Raw genomic sequence first — 27,498 nt, forward strand, 5'->3', positions numbered from 1 at the left:
GAAGAGGAAGTAGGTTTAAGTCTTTAACAGCTGCGAACTCTTACGCCGAACTTCAGTGAAAAGCCTGATTTGGACGTTACGCTGGGAGGAGACTGAAGTGGTACTAAAATGCTTTCAGCAAACAGACTCCCGTTGATACAGTCTGAGACGTTTTCGAGTTGCACCATTTGATTTTTAAGGTGTCTTGGAAAAAAACCCGTAAGGACCGCTGGGAGCATCTTCGACAGAGAAACAAAACCCAACTTCTGAAAGCCACACAAAAGAGAGGAGTTCATGCTTATTTTCTGAACTTTTCTTTGCGACTGCTTGTCTGCATTCGATGCCACCTCTAACGGGCCAATGCGAGCTTCCCTTCAGCTATTTTTGAGACTGTACCCTAGCAAGTTGTAAAACTTATTTATGCCCTCTCTGCTAGTACAGCAGAGGAGAAGACTTCCTCCAGTGAGACAAAGCATCTAATCCAGTCTTTCCAACTGAACATCAACTGCACCGTTTTGTTCCTTTGAACGCTGGCACCTGACAATGCCAGCACAGCACACAGAGCTGGTAGTCAATCTTCCTTTCCTGCTCTCCTATTTTTTGACCTAACGTTTTTAATCTTTGAAAGTAGCTGGAGGCGTTTTCTTTAGACTCCCCCTATTATCTTAATCACTTGAGCAGAGAAACAGAACAGGTAGCCTACCTTACAGTCTGCTTTGCAAGCTTTGGTTCATAGAGAAAGGGTAATGCCATGTAAGATGACTGGGAAGTTACCCCATAAAAACCCCCAAAGGTATGAAAGGCAGCTCAGAGCTCACTAAGAGCTCTGCTTTTGTCCTAGCACCACCACCAAAAAAATCACTGCTCAAAAATGCAGCAGATGGAAGGGAACCTTTTTTTTTTTTTTAGGAGTGAAGGTGACAGAAGAGAGGTGAGCAGTTTTGCAAGTGTGCCGCAGGTGCTTCAAAGCAGAGCTGTAACGGAAAACTAAAAAGCTCCAAGAGGAATTGCTTGTGCTGACCTGGAAGATATAGGAAAGAAAACCAGTTTCAAAACCAGCTGGAGCAGCATGCTTTTTTATATACGGATATAAAAAGCATGGGGAAAAAAAAAATAGAAGAAACCTCCTACCGGCATTTAGCAACTCTTTAAACAGGGCTGACATGTGCAGTGCTGGAAGTATTGTCTGTTTCTCAAAAGAGCGGTCTTTAAAATCAGGAGGATAAATGTTACACTTACGGAAGTGTATTTCTCCTCCTGCGCTTCCCCAAGCAGACATAACTTGTTCAGTGCGACAGCAACAAAGCCTTATTCTTCATCTGTTCATGTGTCCAGATCCGACAGCCTCTGCTTCAACCCCCGATATATCAAGCAAAACAACAGCTCACGTGCACGCAGCAGCAATCTACTGTCGGTGGGATATCGCAGTCACCTACTTTATCTTTGATCCTAGCCCTGGAAGAGCAGAGAAACAGCTCCTCTCCCGCAGTGCCACGAAAACAATATCAGCATTGATTGACTCTGGTTCGGTACATAAAAATAAGTTATCAGGAGGACATAATTTGGCCACGTTCCACTTTAGTCTGTACTGCACAGAACATCAGGCATCTACAGGGAGCTTTCATTTAAGGTGGTTCCTCCCCCCTCCCCAACCAAGAATGATAAAAAGATGACAGTGTTAGCCCAGAACAATAAGTCATTGAGAAGATAAAAATACAGCAAAGATTCCTTTACCTCCCTGAAAAGGAAAACGCAACAAGCACGAAAGATGCTGATTCTCTCATTCTTTAAGGAAGCAACACTGGAAACCAGCACTGGAAGTTTATTACTTTAAAAAAAAAAAATTTGCTTCAGTATTACACTGTCACTTTATTTCCCTCCTGTCCATAGAGCAGAGCTGTGCAACACGCATGCATCCACTACAGTGACGAGAAATCGCCGAGGGCGATTTCTGATTAGCATTAGGAAGCTACAGCTGCATGGCCATCCTGCAGCCTGCTGGGAGTTCGGGAAAGGGTTTTTTCTGAGTTTGAGCCTCAGATATCACTGACATTCAGTAAAGCTCAGTCCCATGGCAAGGAAGAAGCACACAAACCGTAGGTGTATTTGACTGTGACAGAAACTTGCCTGCAGTGATTTTTAGGAAAAGGTTTTTCCGGAATAGGTAAAACAAATGCTGTTTTCAATTCTACTAGAAACCCCCTTGTAAATAATTCCAGGTAAATACCCATTAAGCAATGTAAAAGCAGAGTTAAGCACTGAACAGGAACTCCTGCATTACATGCTGAGCACCATTTATCACTATGCCAAGAGGCAACCAGTGAGAACCTCTTACTTAAAGACACATTTCCCATTAGCTAATTAAATTAAACTCTAAATTTAGTAGTTCATACTTGCTCTTAAACTGACCTGTTTCATCTCGGCAGTTGCTGGGATGGGGGAAACACATCACATTACTATATACAGTCAGTCTTTCTGCGAGCAGACACTGAGCCCGAGTGGCAAAAAGCCTGTATAAAAATGCATGTTTGCTCCAGAATTCAACCGGTCACTGTTTGCCAGGAACGACATCAGAGTAATCTTTTAATACTCCAGCCAAGTGGTCATTGTGAGTCTTAAATCGACGTTTCTTCTGAGAAGCGGGTTTCTTCCTCCTCTGAATAGGAGCCTACAAGAAGAAATAAAGAGGAGTCAAAAGATCTGCCCTCCAGCTGCGACATCTGACCTGATGTGTGACGCTGTGCTCGTCATCGCTTCTGCAAAGAGCAACCCTGCTTGAACCAGGGGCGGGGAAGGTGCTTGCTCGTTTTTGCAAGAAGCAACAGCATTCAATTCAAATCCAGGCAGGGGGATGACCCTGGGGACAGAGCAGAGCCTCCGTATCCCACGCACAGTAGTAAAGCTGGCGTTTATAAGTGAAGTTTCCAAACGCTTCCGCGCAGCTAAAGAAGCAGGTACGTGCCCCATCATTCTATCCACAATTACGTGCTCAAAGACACATTTAGCATATAAGAACTCCATGAGGAGTGCCTACATGACCACAGGCATTAAAGCATCTAGTGTAGCGACTAGCAGAAGCCAAGAGCAAGTCCTGCGTGGAAGGGCTCTCATGAAAGGACAGTTTGAAGCCAAGTGCGGAAGAGAAAAGACATGGTATATCACGTACAAATAAATATTAAAAAAAAAAAAAAAAATGTTTGAAGCCAGGAAGAAAGCATCTTTGGAGAGCTTGCAGCCATTTCGGCCTCCCAGTAGAACACGAGCATATTGCACCCAGTTTGGAGAACCGCGCGTGTGTGGTGGGAGGCACGTTACACTGTTCCCATCGGGATTTCAAAGCTATTTAGCAGAAAAGAAAAAGTTAAAACCCCCCCACCCTTCTCCCAAAAAAGTAACTATTCTTCTACTCCTAATGTACTGTACAGCTTCAGGCAGAAGCTTCCACTTTAGAGCTGACAGGGATTTCTGGCATTTGCCCTCTACTTGATGCTGCTTGGATTACACTGGCTCAAACAAGTTATAAAAACACTGGCTGTTGGCTACAGCGTTGTTTTTTGCAACTTCTCAAAATTGGTCACACTTCCCCGAGCTACACAAAGCAGCTGTGCATAGGCTCACCAACATGTTTTGGAATTAACGCTGCGGGGTCAGGAAGGGGGAATCTCCTAGAAAGATCTGTAATTTGTATCTCTTACTATTTTCTTTGGTCCGGTTTCTTGCATGGAAGAAATACCCTGTCGTTTCAGATACTCTTCAATTTTCTCCTCATCCATAGAATCCACGGGAATGCTCCTCCACAGCTTCTGAAATTCTGAAACACCAAACAAACCCTCGTTTTATATCCCAATGAACAAACCCCGGGCTAAGCCCCCGCACAAAGGGAAAGAAACAGATTTGATTTCAAACGCTGAAGTATTCTGGCATGTCAGTCTGTGACTGTACAGATGCAGCGGTCACCGCCAGCAGGCACCCTATTAGCACAGCCTTTACGCACTCCAAATGCCAGATGCACTTCCAAAGAAAACCAACAAAAAACCCGAACCCCAACCAACAGAACAACAACAACAACAAAACACCCCCAACACTTAATGGAAAAAGATGAGCTGATTCTCGTCCGCGCTAACTGCACTCCAGCATCAGGAGCACCCACAGGCAACATGTGCTTTTAATGCTAATTTGCTACCGAGTCTTTTTTTGCCGAGCATCTCTATAGCTGTGTAGACTGTCAACGTGTTTTATAAGCCTCAGTTCAAAAGATCTTGGTGAAGGGTAATAACTAACCATAAATGGCAACTTCATTTACACATCTTCAGCTGCCATTGTCTTGGGAGACTTGTCATCTCATGGTCCAATTTACTGAAGATTCAAGACATTTGCTTCAGTGGGTTCAAGCTCGTTTATCACTGTAATATAATACATACCGTGCTGTACAGATAATAAATTACTAAAATTCCTCTGGTGTTAAAAAGAAGAGAGATACCTTAAAAGCCACAGCGGCAGGAAAAAAGACAGAGACAGTAAGTCTTAATTAGAGCAGCTGCCATCTGCCTGCACACTTTCTGCCTCATGTAAAGTTTCACAGAGCCTCTGGAATGCCTTCTCCAGGCAGCGGCTGGTACAATCCTACCTCCCTTCATTCCCCAGGCAGTTAAGTTAGATATATCCTGTCAGCAGGTTTGGCTAACAAACTATAAATAAAACACGAGGCACACATAGCAACGCAAGACTAAATTTTTCCCTTTATTTCCAGATAAATTTAGTATACAGTTGTCAAAACAACCACAACTTCTGCATGCTTAAGAAGCTGTCCTATGCAGCAGGCAATGAAACGCTCCAGTGACGGTCTGCCACAGATACAACGGCTCTAGACACGCTGCAACAAAATGGCACTGTACAAAAGGCATACGCAACAGACTTGGTTCCTGGCACTTGGACCAATTCCCTTCCTAATGCATCTTGTTTTCCTATGAAAGTACATGCTTTAAGTCTCAGGTCTTTCTTTTCTTCCCATTGCCAACTGTAAGGGGCTGTTCAAGCTTTCCAGGAAACAAAAGAAAGGAATTTTCCCAGTGAAGAACAACAATGTTCATTTTTGGTAATGCAGTGTTTTTTTAAGAGAACTAAATTCCTGTCAAAACACCACTTTTGGTTACATGGAGATAACGCTCAGCTTGTTTCTCATACAGCACAGCGGGATCATCGAGACTGCAGTTTTCAGATAACTTAACGCAAGGACTGACGCTGTAGTCAAGACATTCTCTGTCTGCTCATCCATTTTGAGTGTGATTCCGGGCTTTCGGCATAGCTTGCGGTGCCTGCTATCACAGATCATCTCTCACCTAATCCTGTTGCGGCAGGTGGAGAAGGTTGTGTTATGATCAAAGCTGAACATGCAAGAGAGAGATTTCTCAGCGATGAGCACTCAGATTAAGTCTTAGCAGCAGAAGCCTGCGCAAGGGTCCTATTGCATCCTCCGGACTGAGCAGAACATGCTCTTTCAAGCTACTGCCTTTCCGTTCATGCCCCCCCTCCTTGTCCTGAGCACCCAAGCTGGACTCAGCTGGACACCGAGACACGGTGGTGCTTGGAAAGATGAATCAGACAACGGGTGTGCAAATGCAGTATCGCACTTGGCGATTAACCGCGTTTCAAATCATGTGTTTCTGCAGTTCACTCATGAAGTGACAAGGCCGCACATAAACGCATGACTATTAAACAGATCCCGGTTAGAGACACTTTAACGCTGTGTTGTGCTATACTGCCTTTGGCTCTGCACAGACGACTCCTGTGGGAGCTGACGAGATGCAGGTCAGTCCTCCCAAGATGCACGACAGGCACGCGTGCATGAGGCGATAGCGGATGAGAGACGTGACAACTCTGAACTTTTACATGACAGTGTCCTTTTATTTATAATGTTCTGCTACAGACACAGAAGATGTGTCTCCTTATTAGAGTTCATGTTATATAGACAAATATGCCCCGGTGGAGGAAAAAAAAAAAGGCTGAGGATAGGTGCTTAAGGTTAAACTGGTGTACATTCTTCTGGGGAACAGAAGTGAAAAATTAAACACTAGAAAATAAATGGTCAGCTCTTCAAGGATCAACATGCGCAGAAGTGCAGATCACAGTTAATATCTAACCTCAGCATTTTGCATTTCTTGTAATGCGGCGGTTATACCATCATTACAGCTTCACATTCACCTTTTAAACTTGGCCAAGAAATACGAATGTAACAGTCACCAAGAATCAAAACCGCAAAGCTAAAATGGACTTTACCTACAGATAATTTAATCCGCTAATTGGCCCCACTAGAGTCAGTGCAGCATTCTGCAACTCCATTTAAAAATTCCTTCATAAATCAGGCTGCTTTCAGCGCTATTGCTTTGATTGCAGTAACTGCAAAAGAACCTTCTTCCCGTGCTGAAGCGCCACGTAGGGCATTAAAATACCTGATTGCCTAGGAAAGGGGGGAGTCCCAACAACACGGTCTCCCCCCGCGGAAATACTCCGTGTTAAAGGACTGGTTCAGAACTAAAAGCACAGGATAAAGGTGGAGAAGCATACAGAGCTGCCACCCTTCAGACGGCTGCGCATGCTAGCTGTTTGCATTTAGGGTGCCATCTAAAGGGAAAAGGAGATACATCTATCATCTCATCACAAAACCCATTCGGTGTAACACCAGACACTGAGCTAAATGCAAGAAGTGAAGAAAGAGAGCAGCTGTCTGGCTGGCAGCGAACCATTTCCACATTACCTGTCAGATTTATTCAGAAGTCTCCAAGGACAATGCCCCTATCAGCTAGTGAAAGTTTAGACCTTGGGAATACGCCATCTGAATTATTGTGACATCCTCTCTGAAATACAAGAGCCTACGGGAAAAGCTACAGCTCTCAAGAAACAACCCTCCGCATTCGTAGCTGGGGTATTTCTGCACCTCAAAATTCATACCCTTGACCCAAGACAGAAAGAGATTTCTCCAATTTCTCTGAGGAGAATCTGAAATACTGTCACCCTAGCCTTTGCTGTGCGGCTCCAAGCAAAGCGGGTCACCGCTTGTTAAAAGCAGTAGTTCACGAGAGGAGCTAGGGAGGAGGAAATGGCGACGACCCGATTACCGTGCTCCACCACCTCTGGAGCAGTGTCCACGCTTACGGTTGGCCAGGCAGGAGGATGCGGCAGACTGGCCCGTCTCTGGGGAGGGGACAAGGCAGAAAGGAAAATGCTGTGATGAGCTGACGCGTCTGAAGAGCGGACAACAGTGACAGAAGGCACTTCCTAGAGACGGTTTCAATACACTGGATCCATTTTTTACAATGTCTTTCTTTTCTCTGTGGACAGGGCACGGGGAGTTCGGTACTGGTGTGAGGAGCGGGAAGGGGATTGTCGGAGCAGCAAGTTCACCACATGCTGGCCTGCTTCAGGCAGGCGTGGAGAACAGGCTCAGATGCACACATTCCTGCAGCGCATGAAACCATTACGATTACAGAGCACATTCAGTCTTCCTCCTCCATGTCCTGTCAACCGCTAGGTGTTCTTTACACCATCAGAGCACGGCGAAGGTGAGACTCTTCTATCAGAGCCGCTAAACTATTTGATAGATCAGCCAGAACAAGCGTATAATAGCTATGGAAGGAAAAAAACCTGTCCAGCAGTCAAGACAGTAAGGCTTCACCTGACTGCAGCAGGCTGCATTCAGACAAGCTGACAATTTCTCCTACCGCTTAGGCTGCTATGACAAGACGGAGCCCAGAAAAAATCCCCTGGGGAGAAATCTCCAAAGAGTTTCCAGCCAAAGCAACGCAGGTGCTGTGAACTCTCAAGGAGACATGCGTGTTTGCAGCGGAGCTTTTAAGTCCTGATGCCAATGCAGATCTTCCCCAGAAGAGGCAGAAAGTTGTGATCCCGGTACCGGAGGCAGGTGCTCGGTGACTTGCCTGGACTATGAACAAATCCTATATGCAATATCTTGCAATTTGATCACTGAAATATTTTAACTGAGAAGCTTGACAGAATCAACACTACTCACAGGCTGCTCCCTTCCTCCTCCAGATAGCTAACTTCTGGTCTTTCAAGTAATGAGAGGAGGGAATGAGACCATGAGCTGACTGAAGGGCCAGTTTAGATATTTGCTAACATCTCCAGCATCATGATGTCTGCATGCACAGACTAAAAGCAATGAGCTTCGACCGGCAGTAACCAACACACAGCAAAGCAGAGGGCAGCATAACAAAGATTTTGCAAACGCCTTCTCTCTCCGAAATACCCAAGGGGTAAGGATGCACAGTTACCTCAACTTTACTGCATCCCGAGGTGCCTCATACACGAAAACAATTTGCGCTGACGTTCCTCGAGTGATTATACTCTAACACGCTCCCTTTCTGTAAACGCTTACATTTGGGGAACAAAGTCATGGGAAAATGGCTACATGGTGGCTTCAGCGCAGCTCATCCTCCTGCACTTCTGACTGCCTCACCTCCTCTTGCAAAAAGGTTGAGATGGCTTCTGGAGATAAACTGCTATATCACACCGGTAATAAAATCTGCCAGAGATGAAAAACAGCTTAAAAATCTTCACCGAGCTGAGCCAAAATCTGAGCGCAGGACAAGAACAGACAATAACAGGGCAGAAGGGAGGAAACAACTGAGTAGCGGGGAAGATGGAGTCCTCCTTTGTAACAGTCCCGGGGAGCACAGTACTAGATTTATACCAGAAGGAAAAGGTGCTTGATATTAAGTCTGTGCTGCCCCTGGACCATCTTGGAATTCAAAGCCAGAGCCATATGTCATCACTGATCCCAAGCAATTTTTATACTGTTAAATTTAAGAGGCTTTGGCCATTCTTTAAATTTCTTCAAAGGTGCTTCGGAAGAATATTAAAACCACGTATAATTAAGTATCCAAAGTTTTAGGCATTAAAATACTTCCTATATTGCATTCAGATGTGAAAGATACCATCTCTAACAGTTAAGCAATCAGACTGGCCTTTCAGCATTCAGCCGGCACGGGGTGAAAGCTTGGTTCACATGCAAAGTGCTTAGCCCCAGCACAAAAAGGCAGTGCTTTACTTGGCTGAAGCACCTGAAATCTAGCCCGGCTTTTATAAACGCTTTCAGCTACACACTACTGACAGAAGATTAATTAGACAGGAAGTCAAGAAGGAACACATGCAATCTGAACCTTCCTTGGCTAATCACATAAAAGGAAGAACAAAAGCCATTCCTTACTGCAAATACCTTCTCCGGTACCCTTGAGATCATGCTATATAGCAGCACCACTGCTGCAGTACATTGGGATTTATTTTCAAAAGGGGAGAAAGAAAAGCTTGTTCAGCCATCAAAACAACTGTAGCAAGGGCAGAGGTAGACACTGCCAGAAAGCAGTTCCTCCCACGACTTTAGACAGCAAGCTCCACATTGCCCCGGCAGCTCCTCTTTCTCTACTGACTACTGATGGAGCTCAGACAGCGATGGGAAAGGACGCCTGACTTTTAGAGGATATTAATCCCAGCCAACATATGTTCGAAACTGGAGAGTGTCATACGGCAGAATCATGCACTGAGAAGCGCAGAGCCCTTATTTCTAAGGATAAACACTAAACTAGAAACATATTTTGAACTGTCATCAGCTGCTAGATCAAAGAGTCTGACAACACTTCAAGGCTTATTCTGCAGTGTTCCAAAAACTTTGTTTTAACGTTGCTGGAGATAATGAGCTTTATCCATAAAGATAATGGAGATAATGAAATAGGACTGCTAACGCAGAAACGTGTCGTAACTCCTCCTGTACGCAGACAATTCTGCCAATGACTCCCTAAGAGACATGCTTCTGGTGCTGTGGAAAGAATCGTAAAGCAAAACTGCTCGGGAAGGATGAATTGTCTTCATCACAGGATAACACGGTTGGAAAAAGGACCCGTTCCAGCTGCAGTAAGTAAGTGAACCCACTCAGGGATGTTGAGAGTTGGGGCATACGCAGGCAGATCACAAAATTCACAGAAGAGAAAGCATTCTCGCCCCCTCTCAGAACAAAGCATCATCATCCGCATGAAAAGAAAAACCAAAACCAGCAGGAACAGAACAAAAAAAACCAAAATCACTTTCTGATCAGATGGGAACATGCTGCCACCTGCGGATGAAAGAAAGCAAAGCCACCTTGAACTACAAACACACTGCACGCCAGCGATCCCTTCATTGCAGACACTGCAGGCTTAAATGCCTGCCTTCATCGGGAGATTGAGCCAAACGGCTTAAACGTTTTGTTTCAAGGGGTTTTTTTAAGCTTTTCCCCCTTTCCATAGCAACAGCCTGCATTGCTTGCTCCTAAACACAGATCAGTGCTGGGTGTGCTAAAATATCGTGTATTGTATATGAACAGCCTTGGATTTATACTGGCTACCTGATGAAAAGTTGGCAGATGTCTCTTGCTGCATCTTAATAAAACGGGCTCTTTTATTAAATTTCACAGTTAATCCTGGAGTTATTACAAACTAAGAGCAACAGGGTAGAGATCTCCCTCTGATAACTCTTTTAGGATGGTTGGGTGCCAGTTATCTGGAAAAAACTGCACAAGAAATGATCAGGAATCGTGACTGTAATACAACCAGTAGCTGCTGAAAACTTAAAAGCTTTGTCTTAACAGTTACTGCAGCAGCACTGATTTCTAAATGTTTTGGCCATGTTCGGATCCCTAAAAGCTGTGGGCCGATGGACTGAAGAGACACTATCTGAACAGGATGACAGTGCTAACGGTAAACTCACGGGCATTTGGGAGGTTAGAAATTCCCCAGTGAATGCAGACTAAAGGCTTATAATTCTGCATTTCACATATAGTTCTGACTGCCACTATCAAGAAGCGACAGAAATTATGGTTTAAAAAGAGATTCACTTCAATATTTTGAAACCGTTTTTATATTTTTAAATGCTGCAGATGTCACATCTACTTAATTATCTTTGTGGAAGAAAGCTATTATTACTGAGAGTACAAGTGTGGTACATAACAAATAAGTTAATGATACACATTTCCAGTTGCTTAATTCTATTGAAAATAAAGAGTCTCTCTGAGCTAGTCAAAGGGGGGAAAAAAAAGAAAAAAAAAAAAAAGGGCTTTATCCTTTGTCCTATGGTCCTGTAAGTACAGCAGTCCAATTTTCTATCAAAACTCTTCCCTTTTTTTTACCATAATGTGACATTATATGATAAGATGGCTTTACGTGGCATGTTACAAGAACAATGTTAACAACAGGAAGTGTTCAGTGTCGTTGAGTAATTTAAAATAAGATCTTTTGACACAGATTGCCTTCTTTCTGTACTTACAGGCATCTGATGTTGGCATAAATGTCATTACTGGAACACACCCCAATTTATGTACAGAAATTAATTACACAAACAGGCACATCGCACCAGAGGATTTTACCACTATTTGTTAGACAGAAGACACATGCTGAACTTCTGAAGTCCCAAATCCACTCCAGCTCTAGGCAGCAGCACTATACCACACCTGTGCTCTCCTCCCAGTTGTAAACTACCCCTTCTCAGGACTTTTGCTCACACCTCCTCCCCCGTTTGCTTCCTCCTTCTGTTCCATTTGTGGCTTCTCGTCGCGTTCACCGATAAAAGGCACGTGATTAATAAACTGGAAAAAAAAACCCAGCAAACTTGAACCCAGAAGCCATTCTTTTAGGTTTTTTTGGCTGCCCTTTACACAGCAAAATGTTAGATGCCATTTTAGTCGCAGTCAGGTGATGTTTAGTCTCTTCTGTGCTGCTACACTTGAAGAGTATTGCTGGATTCCTGGTGCCACACTCCAGTGTATCCATTATAAAACAGAGGATATTACCCCTGAACTCACTCGCTAGTCTTGTTAGCCTCGTGTTAATATAAACCGTTCTCCTGACATCTGGATATACCTAATATTTCATTACCACCTTAAAAGACTGCTATACCTGAAGACTGCTTATACATATAGGTGCTTAAGATGAATTCAAATCAACTATCATGGGAACATACGTAAAGAAACACCTACCTTCATCCACAGTAAACTGACAGCTCTTGTCATTGTAGAAAAGAATTTTCTTCTTATCAGGGCGATTAACAAAGATGATCTGGTCCCCTAAAGCCTCGAAAACAAATGCAAAAGAACAACTCAAAATCACTTCGTTTCCAAGAATCAGGATTCCAACTTGAACAACAGACCCAGACCTTGTGCTACAAAAAGCAGAGCAAACTAGAGAAGCAGCAAAGTAACCGGCAATGAGAAGCATCCAAAGTGGATGCTGACGGTAAGTACACTAATAAATCAAAGATGAGGTACGCAGGATGGAGATCAAGGTATAAAAGCAGAACTAAATGCCTACAGTTGGAATGTGGGAGATCGAGAGTCTTTTGTGAGAACGAGCTTTGACAGCTGTGCTGAGACATCAGGCCAAATCCGAAAGTAAGGGATGAAATACAGAAAAAGCTACAATATTAGATCTTCTGAAATAGCTTTTGAGTTATCAAAAGAACAGAAACAACTCACGAGAAAACTCCCTCTCAGCCTCTACCTCCCCATTGAGAAGCGAACCGGAACGGGTTCGCTGAATCGCTGACACGTGCTACTCACCTTTATAGCCTTCTGTGCATTGGGTAGCCCTTCCTCAATATCTTCTAAAAGGATTCCTCCCAGCCCTCGCTGGTCATGCTTGTCCAAGAGCCTGAGCAGAGCCTTTTTATCTTTCAAGTTGTACTTGGGTTTGAAAGCATACTTCCCATCTACAACTTCTATTTTCGGATTGTTGACTAGAGCCTGTAATAGGGACACAAATTTTAAACCTTGAAAAAGAGCACACACGCTAGTACTTTTTTCCTAGTGTGCTTTTGAGCAGCTAGAGCACATCAGCCTCATGTTACAGCTGCCAGTTTGGAGGTTTGAGTTTGAAATGGATTTTAAATCCTTGGATCCTAGATCCACCAGCCTAGGCATAATTTGCCACAACATAAAGCGCAAAGCACCAAAGGAGGCTTAACATCATTCCCTTAATGCCTTTGGGCTCGAAGCTCCATGAAGCCTCTTACGGCAGAAAGCCGCACGCGTTCCTTTTTGAGAAAGGATTGAAAATAAAAAGAAGAGGGAATGCAAAAAAGCGTGCTTTGGCTGAATATAAAGTGCAAACGCACAACTCGGCATATCAAGCCCGGGTCATACGGATGTTACAAATGTGAAAGGCGGCATTAACCTGGGATGAACAACACAGGAGTCAGTCTTCCCCAACTGCTGTCAATTGGCACCAGCAGCTGTAGAAGAAATTGAGAAGAGCAGACCTCCTGCACAGTAGGATTTTACTTATGATGCCAGCTTCAGAGTGAAGCCGACCAGAAGTTCACGGACAATCGAAATGATTTAAGATATGCTCCAAATCAGTTTTGCTGTGCAGCCAGTACCACAATGGAAGTTCACCTGTAACAGAGGGCAACTCTACTTAGTTTCTTCTGCAGATGCCAGCCTGACCCTGAAAGGAGAAAGAGAAGAGACACAGAAAGAAGAAAGGAGGGAGAAAACACCTGTAACAGAAAAGGTAACTAACTCTGGCGCCACAGGGTATTCGTTCACCTTTTCTCATCCAGTAACAATTCAGTGATAATTTTATATGCGCTTCTTGGGAGGAGCTTTTTCATTCCATCTTGATATTCTGGTTCATTATGGAAACAACCTGGAGCTACCTTTTGAAAGACTTCAGCAAAGTCAAGCTTCCATCACAACCAACACTGCCAGATGGGAGGTTTCCATACCCCAGAATATTAGCACTGGTAGCAAAGGAACGCCACAGGCTGTATTAGTTAAAACCATCCTAGTTTAACTAGGATGAGACTTTTTTTTCCCCCGTGTCTCAACAGCCTTTACTACTCCGTCGCGAGGATTTTAAATACGATCTGAGCAAAACCAGGCACGCCAATCAAGTATAAATACCGAATACGGTATTTTGCTGATTTATTAATCTTGAAATTCCATGAAGACATTCAGATCAATTAAGCAAGAAGATGAATATGGTGGCAAGTTACAGTGAATCTGTAAGAACAAAACCTAGCATCTAGAGTGAGACTAATGAACTCCAGCAGTGGAATTTGCGAATCTATTACCCCCACAATTTCAGACATAAATTTCACATCAGAATTCTTCATTTCAGTAAGCAGCAAAGAACTGTAAGCCTATGAATTTTGTGCCATACTCCTCTGTTTTAGTTAATTTAACATCCTCGATATTGGAAGAGCTCTCCGCTCAAATTTTTTTTTAAAAGAAAGTCCTTAAGAAAAACAGCTTGTTTCTATAAAATTAGTAATGAATAAATTCACTTGACATAAAATATACTCTCTGTGTAACAATTCTAACAGGTCCTTTAAAAATGTCAGAATAGCCTTCATTTCACAGTTACCTCAACAGCAGGAGGTACAAGACAGACACACACGTGAATCAATGTAGTTTCTTAAAGGGGGGATTATATAGTTATAGAGAGCTTGTAAAAACAAACATGTATAATTCAGGTTTATCATAATCCTTTATCTAGAATTAAAATCTAAACACATGTTTTCTTTACCTCGCTCATTAACCATTGTTTCTGTTTGAGTCCAATATCTAAATGCTGTGTTTCATCCAAAATCTCTTCTAGGGTTAATGGATGCGTATCACCACGCTGGTGCCGAGTCTGGAAAAGTAAGTAGGATCTATTAGAGTTCTGTACTTATTTTATTCAGCAACTCAACTATCATAAAGTAACTAAAATCGGTATAATGTGATGACAAAACAACTTTTGCAAAACCAGGATAGACACAGAGCGTATGAGTTTCAATTTAGGGTTTTTGAGAATATGAAGAAAAAAAATTAGTACCAGCTGAGATTGACGACAAAGTCATCTGTCAAGCACCAAATTACACATTATTTTGATAAATAGCTCATGAATCCTAAAAGCTGACAGCATCTTGCAATTCCTATTTCTACGGCAAATAAAAACCATTATCCTGGTTTTAAAGTGAGCTGGAATAATTAGGATTTCAGTAACGGAACGATATGCTGACCGTTTGCTGACAGCATTTTGAATTTAACAAGCAGTTTCTTGAGATTCTCACTCTTGCAGTATTATAGAGTTTGAAATATTTGGCATCTTTCAGCTGCCACAGAAGAATACATAACTAAAGCATTTAAAAACATTATAATTTTACATCAAAACACCGTACCTTCATATAATTCACTATTTTAGCAAGGACTCCAAACTTGTAGCCAGAGCCTCCTGAAAGGGCTTTCAAGTTAAATGATCCATTGCTGTGATCTACAAAAGGAGAAAACAAACAATTAAATGATGCTTTCAACAACACCCTGTTGGGTGTGCACTCCATCTCTTTCTCACTCGACTTCCACAAGCTTTCAGAACTACAACTATGAACAGAAATGCGCGTTGCAGGAGCGGTCACCCTCAGAGGACTCTCTGCTAGCACACGTGTTGATCCAGACCCACAGAGCTACCTGTCGACAGACATGGCTCTGGAACACGTCTGAGCAGGGCTCCATAAATATAAAATTATTGGGACCGGACCTTTAAGAAAACAGCAAGCAACTGCAGCATTACTACCATAAGAGTACGTGTTTAATTCTGTGGCTTAACATATCATAATAATTTACGCTACATTAATTCACGCTGAAATAATGCACCGCGTTTGTGCCCAACGATTAGCTCTACTGATAGCTTCGTGCTGCTGAGATAGGAGCAGAAAGTTGCACTTATTCCCAAAAGGTATTCAATAGTTACACACCAGGTAAAGGAAGGCTGTGCTCGTTGTGCTGGGCTATTTTTTTTTTTTTTTTAAAGTAGCTCTAGTGGAGAATTTATTAAAAAAACCCCATAAATTCAAAACAATTCAACTTGACGTGTTGCACCGCTGGAACAACAATTCAGAACCCGCTCTGTTGTCAAGTCTGGTTCTGTCCTAATGTATCGTGAGGTTTGCTACTGTGTAAAGCTTGTTTCAAAAATTATTGCAAGGTTGTTAATGACTGTTTTATTAACTTCAGCTATTAGCACAGCACATTAAACAGAAATATCCACAAACCACCATCTAAAGCCACAGGCCCATTACCAGCATAACGTTGCTCAAACTTAATGGTAACAGCTTTTCAGAATTTCAGCTACTCCAGAAAAAGAACATTTCCTCTTCGTCACCACAGGAATTTTTTAATCCACTGGTGATTTCTAATCACATGTGACAGGACAGTAGGTATCTCAGAGATACTGAGCTCCTATTATTTCTGCGGAAAAAATCAGTTGAGGGAGAGAAAAGAACAATTAAAGTTAGTGCGTTAACTGAGGGAGAGGTCGCAGCGGGTGCTGAGCAGAGCTGCTAAGCAAAGCCTTTGCTCTGCTGGGCAGCTGGAGGATATGGATGAGAGTGGTGATAAGGAGGAGCGGAAGGGCTCAGGGGGTTGCGGTGGCGAAAAAAAGAAAGAAAAAAGAAAAAAAAGATTACCATCTTCTAGAAAACGCACCAAAGGTGTTCGACAAAGACCCATCGCCTCCACCGAGTAAGAGGCAGGCTTAGAGAAAGTCTGCTACGTTCACCGTGTTTAAATTTAGACGCCCTTGCCAAGTTCTTCACAGGAAACTCCGAATTAAGTTTCCAAAGTCACTATGCTTCAGGTGACTTGTTTTCACGTCTGTCCCGCTGCATCTCAACCTACTTCTAAGCTGATCTGTAAGTCAGTCACTATAAAAGGCAACTACAAAGTGGGAATTTTGGATGTAGTCAAATTTCAAACAAATCCACTTTCGATCATTATTGGGAAGACTTCACGGAAACTGCTGCTAGCATAGTAAAAAAAAAAATAACGCCGAAGGAACAAACGTCGTATTTAAAACTCGGCAACTGGTAATTGTGAAGCTATTACATGACATCGTATTAGAGGCTTTACAGAGCACAACAATTCTAAAATTAACGCAGAAGAATCAGTTTAACTCCAGCTACAGAAGAACATTTTATTCTAGTTACTAAATTAAGATGGAAAAAGGGAGAAAAACAAAAGCCAGCTCCCCCTGAAAATACAGCCTTATAGGGATTTTCTCCTACAGGGTCCCCTTTTATCATTAAAAATTAATGTCTACGCAGAATGTTTTATAAATAAAAAAATCATACGTATAACGAGAGGTCTAAAGTGAGCAAAATAAATTCAGAGGTACAACAAATAGTTAAGACGACTTATCATGTATTTGTTCTGTCGACTGAATCAAGCAGATTATCTCGTTTAATCTGCCTGGCTACAGGCTGCTACAGTTCACGACAAGTAAATCTAACCGCACGGCAAAGCTGGAAATCTGCAGATATTAACACTTCAAACGTCACGGTTTGACCGGCTGCTTCCCAGCGCACAGCAAAAGGGGGTCACGGCCGCCGTCGCGCTCCCAGCGCGCTCCTCCGCTAACAAGCTCATCACGCAGACAGAGCATCCCAAAAATGAGAGCGGGAAGGGGTTTGTTTCTTATTCAAGACGGTAAGAGTCAAATTTATGAATGATTTACTCCTGGGGTTGAGGGCTTGATGCAAATGAGCATAAAGGAAGTTGTCAGCAGCATCATGCTCTGGCCAATGGTAGGAAAGCTCCATCTTAGCTGTGCCATAGGCTGCATTAAAAAAAGGGACCAGAACAGCGCTCTTTCAGCATCCTTTCAGACAAGAGGTAGGTGTGTATCATTTTATAACATTGTCTTAGGTTTATCTTGATTACTGAAAGAAAATATGCCTGTAACCTACAAGCCTGTAAAAAGCTTCTTAGGATCAGAATGATTTTTCTCTAGGTTTAGCAGGATTTTATTCCGCTGAACGCAGAAGAGCTTGTCTTGCACTATCAGATAAGCACTTTCACCATCTGTGTACTAATGGAAAATTGATGACCACTCCATCTTACAGAGAAGCTAATACACCAAGCCAAGATTCAGTAAACAAAATGGATTTCATCCTTACTGGGGAGGTAGCTTGTTTCCTGCAGCCTCACGGTCCTTGTAATCGATTCTATATGTTTTTACAGAAATGACAGTGAAAGGATTTTCCTTAAAACAAAGACAGCTAAACCTGAAATTTAAGAAATGTATCCGCCAAGCGGGTATTCCGTAAACCGTATCAATTAAGCTGCCTAAAAGAGATCTGTGTTCGTGGATATGCTAGAAACCTGTTCTAGAAATTTGGTACGTAAGGGCAGGAAGAAAATCCCGTTGCATATTATTATCCTTGTAAATGTTGGAGCAGCTATCAATACAATACAAACAGACAGGTTAGAATCCATCTGAGATTTGTAAATGCTATTACCCCGAGATGTCTATTCAGTGGTTTCTTAAACAGGACTTCCTCAGTACTGCATTGAAATGATTTTTTGCCAGTCATTTCCCTCTGCTCCGTGAATATGATTTCAAATAGAGCTGCTCCTCTGCAGCGTCTAAAGACGATGATACTTTTAAATTAAAACCTAATACAGGTATTACAGAAGCCAATTCATTAAATATTTAACTCACCGCATTTTGGATACATACAATAGCTGAATTGCATTGAAATCAGACTGGCTTACACTATGAATTTAAATTGTGCCATTACAAAATAAGTAAAACTGCATGAAACCAGACCATTTTTGACAGCTTTCAAAGATGCTAACCTTATTAGCGCTGTGTTAATCCTAAAGGCTCGGCAACGGCTACTTCAGTCTTGTATTGTAATAATTACAGCAACGAGTAGCCGATATTTATCTGCCTCGCCTCACTGAAATCTGAGGAGATTATCATCATCCTCGAAAAGCACAAACCACCTCCGGCACGGGCATTAAGTTCCACCTCCCTGCGTAAAGATGAGCTTCTCTACGCTGTGCAAACCGCTGCCCTAATGGTGGCTGGCTGTGGAGTGGGAAGGGGCCGGCTGCTGCACTGCGCCGGCAGCCGAGCGGCAGGGACTCCTGCCTGGGGAGCCATGCCGTGCCGAAGATGCTCCCCTCCTCTCGGGAACAGAGCTACCGCCTCGGCAGAGAGCTGTGCCGCCAAAGGGTCCCGGCTATGCGATGTAAACATGCCCAGCCTCCCCATCGGCCCCAAATCTTGATCTCTTTTGACTAATCTTGATCGCAATGACTAAAATAATAAATTTCCTATCAGCAGAAACAATTAATTTTCGTGCCTGGTGTTTACAGAGTGAGCAAACTTATGTGTAACAGATTCCGGCAAAATCCTCGGTCTTAGAAAACTGTTTAAGAAGTTCGAAATAAAACTCCTCTCCTTTCCCGAGGATATTCTCTTGCCATTTAAAATACACATTTAAATCCTGCTTGTTTTAATTACCCCTCAAAGGGGACTCCAAATCCTTTTATTCAGCCCTCTCTCTCTCTCTCAGATTTTCAAGTAAGTCTTCAGACCACCCCTTCAAAAACCCTCCTGACTTTTAGCCCCATGAAACGGGTGTGCCGAGTTTCCTTCCCAGACTGTGACCAAACCAAGCCACGCTCTCAAAGCCAGGACCCGACTCAACTCAGGAGTATTTTTAGCTCAGATTTGCTCTGTAAACTTTTGTTTAAGGAAAAAAAACCCCCAAACAACAGTTTAATTAATCCTATCCATCTCAGTCATACTTTGTGTATTCAATTACAAATCTGTGTATTCAGTTACAGATTTAACAGAGGAAACAGGAAGTTACTGCAACCGCTCCAATAAATGTCTGTATCAAACGCTAATGCCGGGTATCTTCCCAACAACAAAGCTGTTCCGTTTCAATTTAAATCCATTAAAGACAGAAGGATAAAGAACAAAATATATACTATTTGAACAATAAAAATAAGACATTAATCGCAAGCTGGTTTGGCTGCATCATCCTGGCTTCCATAATACCCTTTTTTAAAATAATGACACAAAAAGAACGACAGGTGCTTAGGCTGCTTTAAGTAATCTGTTTTAGTAGACACCATCACACTTTGCCTTTGTCACTTCCCATTTATGCAGGCATTTTGTCGTTTTCACTGTCTCGACAGGCTGACTGCAGAATTATTTCTGGGATACGCAAGGTTCATTAAAGCATTACCTGTGAGCACAGTTTAACGAACAAAACATCAGCGTCACCCCTTCGTTCTGCAGTTTTGATTACTGAACGAAATTAAACTAAATGTGGGTAGCCAGGACCATTTTGTAATGAACATAGCTAGGTTTTCACTTTTTGCTTTCGTGTTCAAAGCAAAAAATCTTTCACTGAGGGATGGAAATAAGACCGCAGGTTTCTACAGAGTTATCATCTCGTCTCTGTCTTCCCCTTCCATAACCCCACGTTTTCTGGGGCACCCCAGCAGACAAAAGCACATTTTCCAAGCTGCCCCTTAGCCGGCACGCGCTCACAGACAGGCTTACGTGCGAGGCACAGGCTGGCCCGTCAGTGCTGCTCACCACCGTGTTTCACCTAAAAACGCCTTGCTATTTCCTCAAGGGAATATGGAGATCTGAATCCATCTCCTCCTCCCACACCCAGTTTTAAATTGCCTGAAGGATTCAAAGGTTATTACGGCGTCCTACGGTACGCTACGACAGGTAACCAGGAGTTACTGTGGCTCCTTGGACATTTTTTATTACATTAGGCTATATACCAAAAGTACCGTAAGTTCCCTCAGTTCTGGGAGGCAAAGCCAGGGAAGAAGGACACCGAGGGGAAAAGAGATGCGTAACCGTGAAGATGTTCTTGCCAAACACCCCATCTGCCTACTTATCCATAATTCACGTAGAAATTCAGAGACAGACAAAACCGCTTTTTTGTTCTAGATATACCACAGAAATTTCTGAGGCACGGCCTACTTGCACACTTTCGAGCAACGGCCTTTCCAAAACAGCACATCTCGACAGCAATACCATTCGCGCCAAAGGCAGATCCGCTGAAGCCAACTTCTTGTTTTCTCTCCCCCGCGCCACAAAGCAGTCTTTTCTTCTGCTGGCTACAAACAGACAGTATTGGACAAAAGACGACATTCCTTTCCTAAGAGTTAAGCAGGGAATGCGGTTGAAAATAAGAAATCAGAACTCCTCGGAAAGGGCTGGGTTTTCCTTCTTACCTATCCTAATGGCCACGGCACCACAAACGGGCCGAGATTTCCAAATGCGCTCAGTGCCGTTCGGGCAGCCGAACCAAGCAGTTGGATTTCTCGAGCACAAACTTCTACTCAACAGCAGGAACAGCAGGGGAATGAACACGTCAGGAGATCTGGCCTTCTGAAGTCAAGAGAGTTTTGCCGGGTTAATGAGTCTGTGCTAATAGACAATTCTAAAATAATGAGTTTTAAAGAACCAGGATTGTTATTTTGTACTAGAAGCACCACCAAAAGTTCAGTTCCATTCTTTGGAAACATCCTCCAACACAGTTACAATTTATACATTTTTTTTTAAAGAGTGATTTCTTTCTTTCTCCCCAGTAGGAGGAAAAAAAACCAAACAAGCAAACAAACTCCAATGACATTAACGTGCAGTAAGTTCTTCTCATCACTCGGGTATGGGAGGGCCCTACACAGATCTCCTGTTTTTCTAAGAATGCCAGAAGAGGGCTGAGGGCTTTCACACCATGCGAGTACCAACCTCAAGTCTAACGATGGACAGGTCGTTGAAACCGCTGTATACCTTGAAAATTACCTTTGTAACCTTTTTGTCTTTGCACATACTTGAAATAAAGAAGCAAAGCTCTCTCATTCCAGAATAACTTACGCTACATGATGCATGCACGGACCAGTCACCAGTGAAATAAACGTTCCAGACAAATCACAAAGTTGTACGTTTGGAGTTTGATACTTTTGTGAGCAAATACGAGTATGCAAAACCCCATGTTCGTAGGAGGTGTGAGCACTTGGTCTGAGCCTAAGTTCTTACAGTTTGGGATAAAAATCACAGCATGTTCTTCATCAACAGAGTCCTCAACAGCTTTGTTTTTCTGTTTCAGCCCCCAAATCCGTGACAGCGAACACGCTAAGACGACTCTTCAAGAATGGCAACCCTCAACACCACTCACTGGAATGAGACTACATCCATTTCCCAGTATCTGGGCTTTCAAGTGCAAAAAATTTACCCTTTCCATGATAACTGGAACACTGCCTGCTTTATTATTCTGATCATATTCATCTTTACTGTAGCTTCTCTGGTGGTGTTGGCTTTCCTCTATGAACTGCTAGACTGTTGCTGCTGTGTGAAAAATAAAACTGTGAAAGACTTGGAGAATGAACCCAATCCTGTCAGAGCAATGATGAACAGCTTCAGAAAGCATGAAACAGAGGTGGTGTAGGAAGGACTGAGCATCAGCACTTGAAGAACGTTTAACACCTTGAACGAAGCCTCTTGTACTTCTGAATGAGCAAGTCACGTGCGTTTTTTCTTTTGGACTGAAATATAACAGCAACAGTTATCATATTATCTCTGGATGTGAACTTGAGTAATTGGCAAAGGCTTTCCGAGTGCTTAGCAGAAGCAACGTCGCAATGTTACGGGGGAAGAAAAGAGTTGTGTTTCTAAATGAACTTTTGTTGTTTATATTGAGTTACTAGCATAGATCTTTGTCTACCTGAACGAAAAAATGTTGCCTAAAATGCAGAAAACTATGTTGCTTAACTGGAGAAAACGTTCATAAAAATGCTCAACAATCCGATCGTACATAGCGCAAAGACACGGCAGCGTGCTCCCACTGAGGTCAACCACACAGAGACAGGAAAGACATACAAGGGGTGAGAAAAAAGATACGAGATAGAAGGGTGGACTGGCGAGAGATCCCACGAGACAGGAGAGGCTCGTGTGAATTCTTGCCTTTGGCAGCTCTTCTTATTACGGGTTTCTCGCTTGTAGAAGAGAGGGGGGTGGGAGGAAGAGTAAGCCAACGTGAAATGTATCCCTAAAATGGTCTTTTCTAACCTCCTGTGGTACAATTTGACCCTTTCTCCCTCCCCTTCTCCAGTTCCAGAGAACTGCTCTCCCCTTACTTCATATTCAACCTGTTTAACAACTTCTGGGTGTCGAGACATGACTAATGCACTACCTTAAGAGTATCTGACTATTTCCACAAAAGCATGCTGTAGCGGTACTACGGTCTAGAAGAAACAGGGACATTTTTCTGCCCCAAGGCTGCCGCCTCTATGGTAACCACAACACTACAGGGAGTCAGACGTGCTGGATGTATCATCCCTATCTTAACTTTTCAAAGCTGAACCGGAACTGACCGAGTTCTTGCCGAGGAACACAAGCAGACGGGTCGCAGACCTCCCACACCGACGACAGTAATTTCACCCGGCCCGCACGCAGCTTTCAGGTGTCGACATGCTTCACAAAGGAGGCCACACCAGGATACGCCTTGCGCTAGAGATGGCAGGATGGGTGCACAGCGAGAAGTGACTTCATTTTGCACAAGAGAATCTCAGCTTGCTTCATCAGCCTGCCGATGCATCCCAGAGAGTTCACACTCACGCCTTTCTCACAAACTGGCCGCGTCACACTCAGACCTCTAGCTCACCAGGTTATCTTTCTTCTGCAGCTGCGTTGCGTCTATAGTTTTTAAAACCATACAAGTTTTGCAGTTACCAATTACAACTGCAATAACGGCGTCCGACAGCGTGGCCATCAGTAATGCCCGGTAAGTCTTTCACGCTCCTGAACCCATAGAGAAGCAGGCCAGCGAGAAACGTCCCAGACCAAAGCTACGCGTGGGACAAGATATTTAACTATATAAAACCCAAATAATATTCCTGTTGTTAGGGCAACACGTAATGGCCAAATGGACAAGTAAGCTACAACGCTGATCTCGCAGCCTATCCATGTCAGAAATACCTTTGTGCTATGGCCGGTACTTAAAATTACCTCCTCTTTTTTTTTTTAATACATAAACTCCCTCTATCAGGTTCAGTATGCCTAAGATCCAGAAGATCCGGACGCAATGAGAGACTTGCCGATTTGACTCGTGTGCTCTTCCTGATTGGTGAGACGGAGCCACAAGATACCCAGGCCACTACTAACCAGCACAGCTAGTCCAGTGATTCACCTGGAGAAGCAATCTCCCTTCCGCAATCGCAAAATGACACAACTACCGCTGCGACCGTTCATCTCAGATATACTTGTTACGGTGAAGATTCGCCAGTACCAGATCCCACGTGCAGAGAATGCTTTTAGCTAAAAATCAAACTATAAGCACAATTAACGGAAGCTGACGCCCCAGGTACAAGACAACTTCGGATTCACACCAAGACATACGATGAAGATAACGTTAGTGATGATAACGCGTTCCGCTGTCAGGGACACCGGGTAGATGCCTCGTTACCTTCTGCTGTATTTGACAGCGTCAGCCCTGAAAGACCGGCGTCCTGCTCAAGAGAGGCAAGAGCAGCCATCGGACGCGCTGAATTAATCAACATGCCTCATTCCTGAAAGCAAACACTCCGAACGGCAACAGGACTGCTGGCCACTTGCCGTGTCCCTGCAAAACACTGATCATGGCTGCACAGAAGAAGGCAGCGTACAGGTAGTAACACGGCTAGCCTCTGCTACGCTGGCTTCGCGTTCTTATGCCTTCCTGAGAAGCACACGCAATGAAAAATCTTGGGACTCGTTCCAGCTACTTATTTCGCAGATCTAGAAAGGGGGCTGGGTGTCTGCACGAGGAACAGAAGACAAAGATCCCCCCTTGCACAGCCCCAGAGCCTCAGGACGATTCTTTCCCACATGTAAACTAAGTTGTGAAACAGCTCCCAGAGATTTTAGCTCTTGATTACTGTTGGCTAAGACCATCAAGACAAAGGTCTCAAGATAAAGACTGAGACTTAGCCACAACTTACTATTCGTTAATAAAAAGAAATAAACAGATATGACCTATTTTGTTTATTTTCCAGTTACTATTCTGAACTGAGTAAACAAAACAGTTTTGAATTTTTTCAAATAACTTGTTTGAATAATGAATTCAAATAACTATAGTAATAACCATTCTCACTGGAAAGCTTACAACAAATCTTCACACGCAGGCCACATTTAGCTATGCAGTCCTTTGAAAATTAGCATGATCTCAATGCCCCTCCTCCCCAAAAAAGTGACAAGGGCAGGTTCTCTGAGTCATAGAATCACAGAACGAGGGAGTACCTGCAGGCGCTACACACCCAGAGACTATCAACGCCAGCACGTAATCACCGTGGCATTATTTATCATCTTTGTGGTCACTACACAACAAAACTAGGACTGATCATCTTAATTTTCATTTCTTCGGGGTGGTGGGACAGGGATTCTTCAACATCAGGTTTTTACTCTACCTCCCCAAGACCCACGTCTCACACAGGCGTACGCTGACAGGCACCTAAAAATCCGGCGGTTCAAATAAAAAGCGGGTTTTGAGGCAAAGGACTTTGACTCTGCAGCATCACAGGGCAACTTGTGCTGCTTGTGGCTGCTTAAAACCCGTTCAGTCGCTCGCCAGCCTGAACGCTTGTTCTGAGCCAATTCCTAAGAACGAGAGGGAGAAAGTTGGTCCGCTCGCTCTCCATTATTTTTCTTCCGTCCTTGCTGCTTCTGCCGTAGTTAGTAAATACTCTCCAAGGGAAAATGAAAGGTGGCTGAACTCATTCTGCATAAAAATGTTACAGAATCCCTGAAACGTTTCTGGTACTGTCTGGAACGAAGCCAGCAGCGTAAAAGATAAAGCGTACTTCCTCACAGCCACACATTCCTATTTGTGTAAGCTAATCATTTGACAGCTGCAAAAGCACTTAAAGAAATACCCAGCCCACAAAACCACAGAAAAGAAATTACACTTTCTTTATCCGCTCTGCCGCTTGGCCGCATATCTACTCAAATCCTCCAGATCAGACTCACATTTGAGCCGTCCGCCCTCCTCCTGCCTCCCCATCCCTCTTTCCCAGCAAACCGCTCTCACTCAGGATATGCAGTTTAGGATATTCCACATAGAATTTTATTTTACTGGGAGAGGAGAGTGTGGCAAAGGGACCGATAGAAACCTGGCCTCCCTTGATTTATTTTAAAACGTCTGGCTGATAACTTTATTTGGTGCCCTGAGAAGCTGGAGATACATAAGCAAACTCCTTACTCTTCCCCTCAGACAGAAGATGCTCCAGTCCTCCCATCGTCCTTGACGTTTTTCTCTGTTGTTTTTAGCTCTATTGTTTCTTTCGTAGTTTAGAAGAGCGCCACACGTGGTATTCAAAATACGAGCATGCAATGAGTTTGCACAACAGGGTATTTTGTGTTTCAGTAACTCCTGACGTTTGATTTGACCTTTAGAGTGCATCGGAGAACGGTCAGTGCTTTCAGAGAACTGAAAAGGCCCCCCAGATTATGCGTCTCGCACAGCGAAAGCGAGCACAGAGCATGCCACTGTGTGCACACAAATCCTCGCCCTGCTGCTCCAGGTGCTGCACTTTTAATTTGCTCCCACTGTTCTGGCGCTGCTTTATTAACTGCTTATTTGATATCGAGAGACGCGTTATCAGCGCCACCATCGCAGGGAAACGAGGAAACTCCTGACCAAAGCAGACAGAAACCTACGGAAGCCCTGGTGTTCACGAACAAAGATTAGCTCCCAAGTAAAACAAGAATGACCGTTAATCCCAATATGCTAGCCAGACAAGATGGAAGTTGCAAAATCCACCTCGTGGATGCACAGCCTACGACTTACAGTCAACAAAATTAAGTTTTAGGCGCTCTCTTGCCAGAAAGACAGAGGAGAGAAAAAGAACGAGACCACCGTTACCGCTTGTGCTGTGGGTGCAACAAGCACCGAAATCCACAAATCAAAGCCCGGCTTCGTTCGAAATACTATTTTGGCAGTAGCGATTCCTCCAATTGAGCAACAGCAAGCAAGTCACAGGATGAGGCCTGACATGTATACGCGGTAGCAAAAGTGTTTTTTCCCATTGCGCAAGCGGATTTCTTAACAAAAAGTGACAATCTGAGAGAAAGAATGACAACAGCCACCAGCAAAATTCACAGATAGGTGGATTCATACTAATAAACCGTAGCTTAGAGGCTGACGGTGGAAAATACCGAACAGCTGTTGAACAGGAGACTTTCACCAACCTGTGTTTTGCTTTGAGCTTGACGAGCCACCTTGTTCTACCTTTGCTTTCTTCTTTTTCGAAGAGGAGGAGTCAGAAGATGGCGCTGGACGTTTTTCTACTGCCGGTGTGGAAAGGGCACGCTTTTTGAATAGCTCTCGCTCTCTCAATAAGCTGGGATCCATAATTCTGTCACGAGAGGCAGGAGGGAAAAGGCAAGAAACAGGTATTAGAGCCAGTAAGATATTTAAGAGCGGAGAGATCTGTTCGTGAAGCTGTTTATTTCTCCTTTGCATCCCTCTCTTCCTGCGCACGGACTTTAAGCAAGTGACGCGTCTGGGGATTTAAAAGGTCGGAACACAACCTTAACCCCAAAGAGGCATCGGAAGGTGGAGAAGGGGCTTTCGGAACCCGCCCTCAACCCCACATCCATTCGGAGAGGCGCCGGGAAGCCAGCCGGCGGGACACCCGGGATC

The 27,498-nt window shown here is 43.6% G+C and overlaps 2 protein-coding genes across 2 annotated transcripts; one reads left to right on the top strand and one right to left on the bottom strand.

Moving 5' to 3' along the window:
- Positions 1 to 1,781: 1,781 nt before the first annotated feature.
- On the bottom strand, positions 1,782 to 27,210 carry GTF2E2 (general transcription factor IIE subunit 2). The gene is made up of 7 exons (XM_009278784.2): positions 27,045 to 27,210; positions 15,184 to 15,275; positions 14,547 to 14,654; positions 12,578 to 12,760; positions 11,999 to 12,092; positions 3,675 to 3,790; positions 1,782 to 2,647 (listed from the first exon to the last, which is right to left on the bottom strand). Exons 1-7 carry the CDS (start codon positions 27,205 to 27,207, stop codon positions 2,528 to 2,530), a joined length of 876 nt encoding a protein of 291 aa, XP_009277059.1. The 5' UTR covers positions 27,208 to 27,210; the 3' UTR covers positions 1,782 to 2,527.
- On the top strand, positions 21,976 to 22,269 carry SMIM18 (small integral membrane protein 18). Its single transcript, XM_009278783.1, has one exon. It carries the CDS (start codon positions 21,976 to 21,978, stop codon positions 22,267 to 22,269), a length of 294 nt encoding a protein of 97 aa, XP_009277058.1.
- Positions 27,211 to 27,498: the final 288 nt, after the last annotated feature.

Source organism: Aptenodytes forsteri, unplaced genomic scaffold (genome assembly GCF_000699145.1).
Source record: "Aptenodytes forsteri isolate BGI_AS27 unplaced genomic scaffold, ASM69914v1 Scaffold275, whole genome shotgun sequence".
NCBI lineage: Eukaryota > Metazoa > Chordata > Aves > Sphenisciformes > Spheniscidae > Aptenodytes > Aptenodytes forsteri.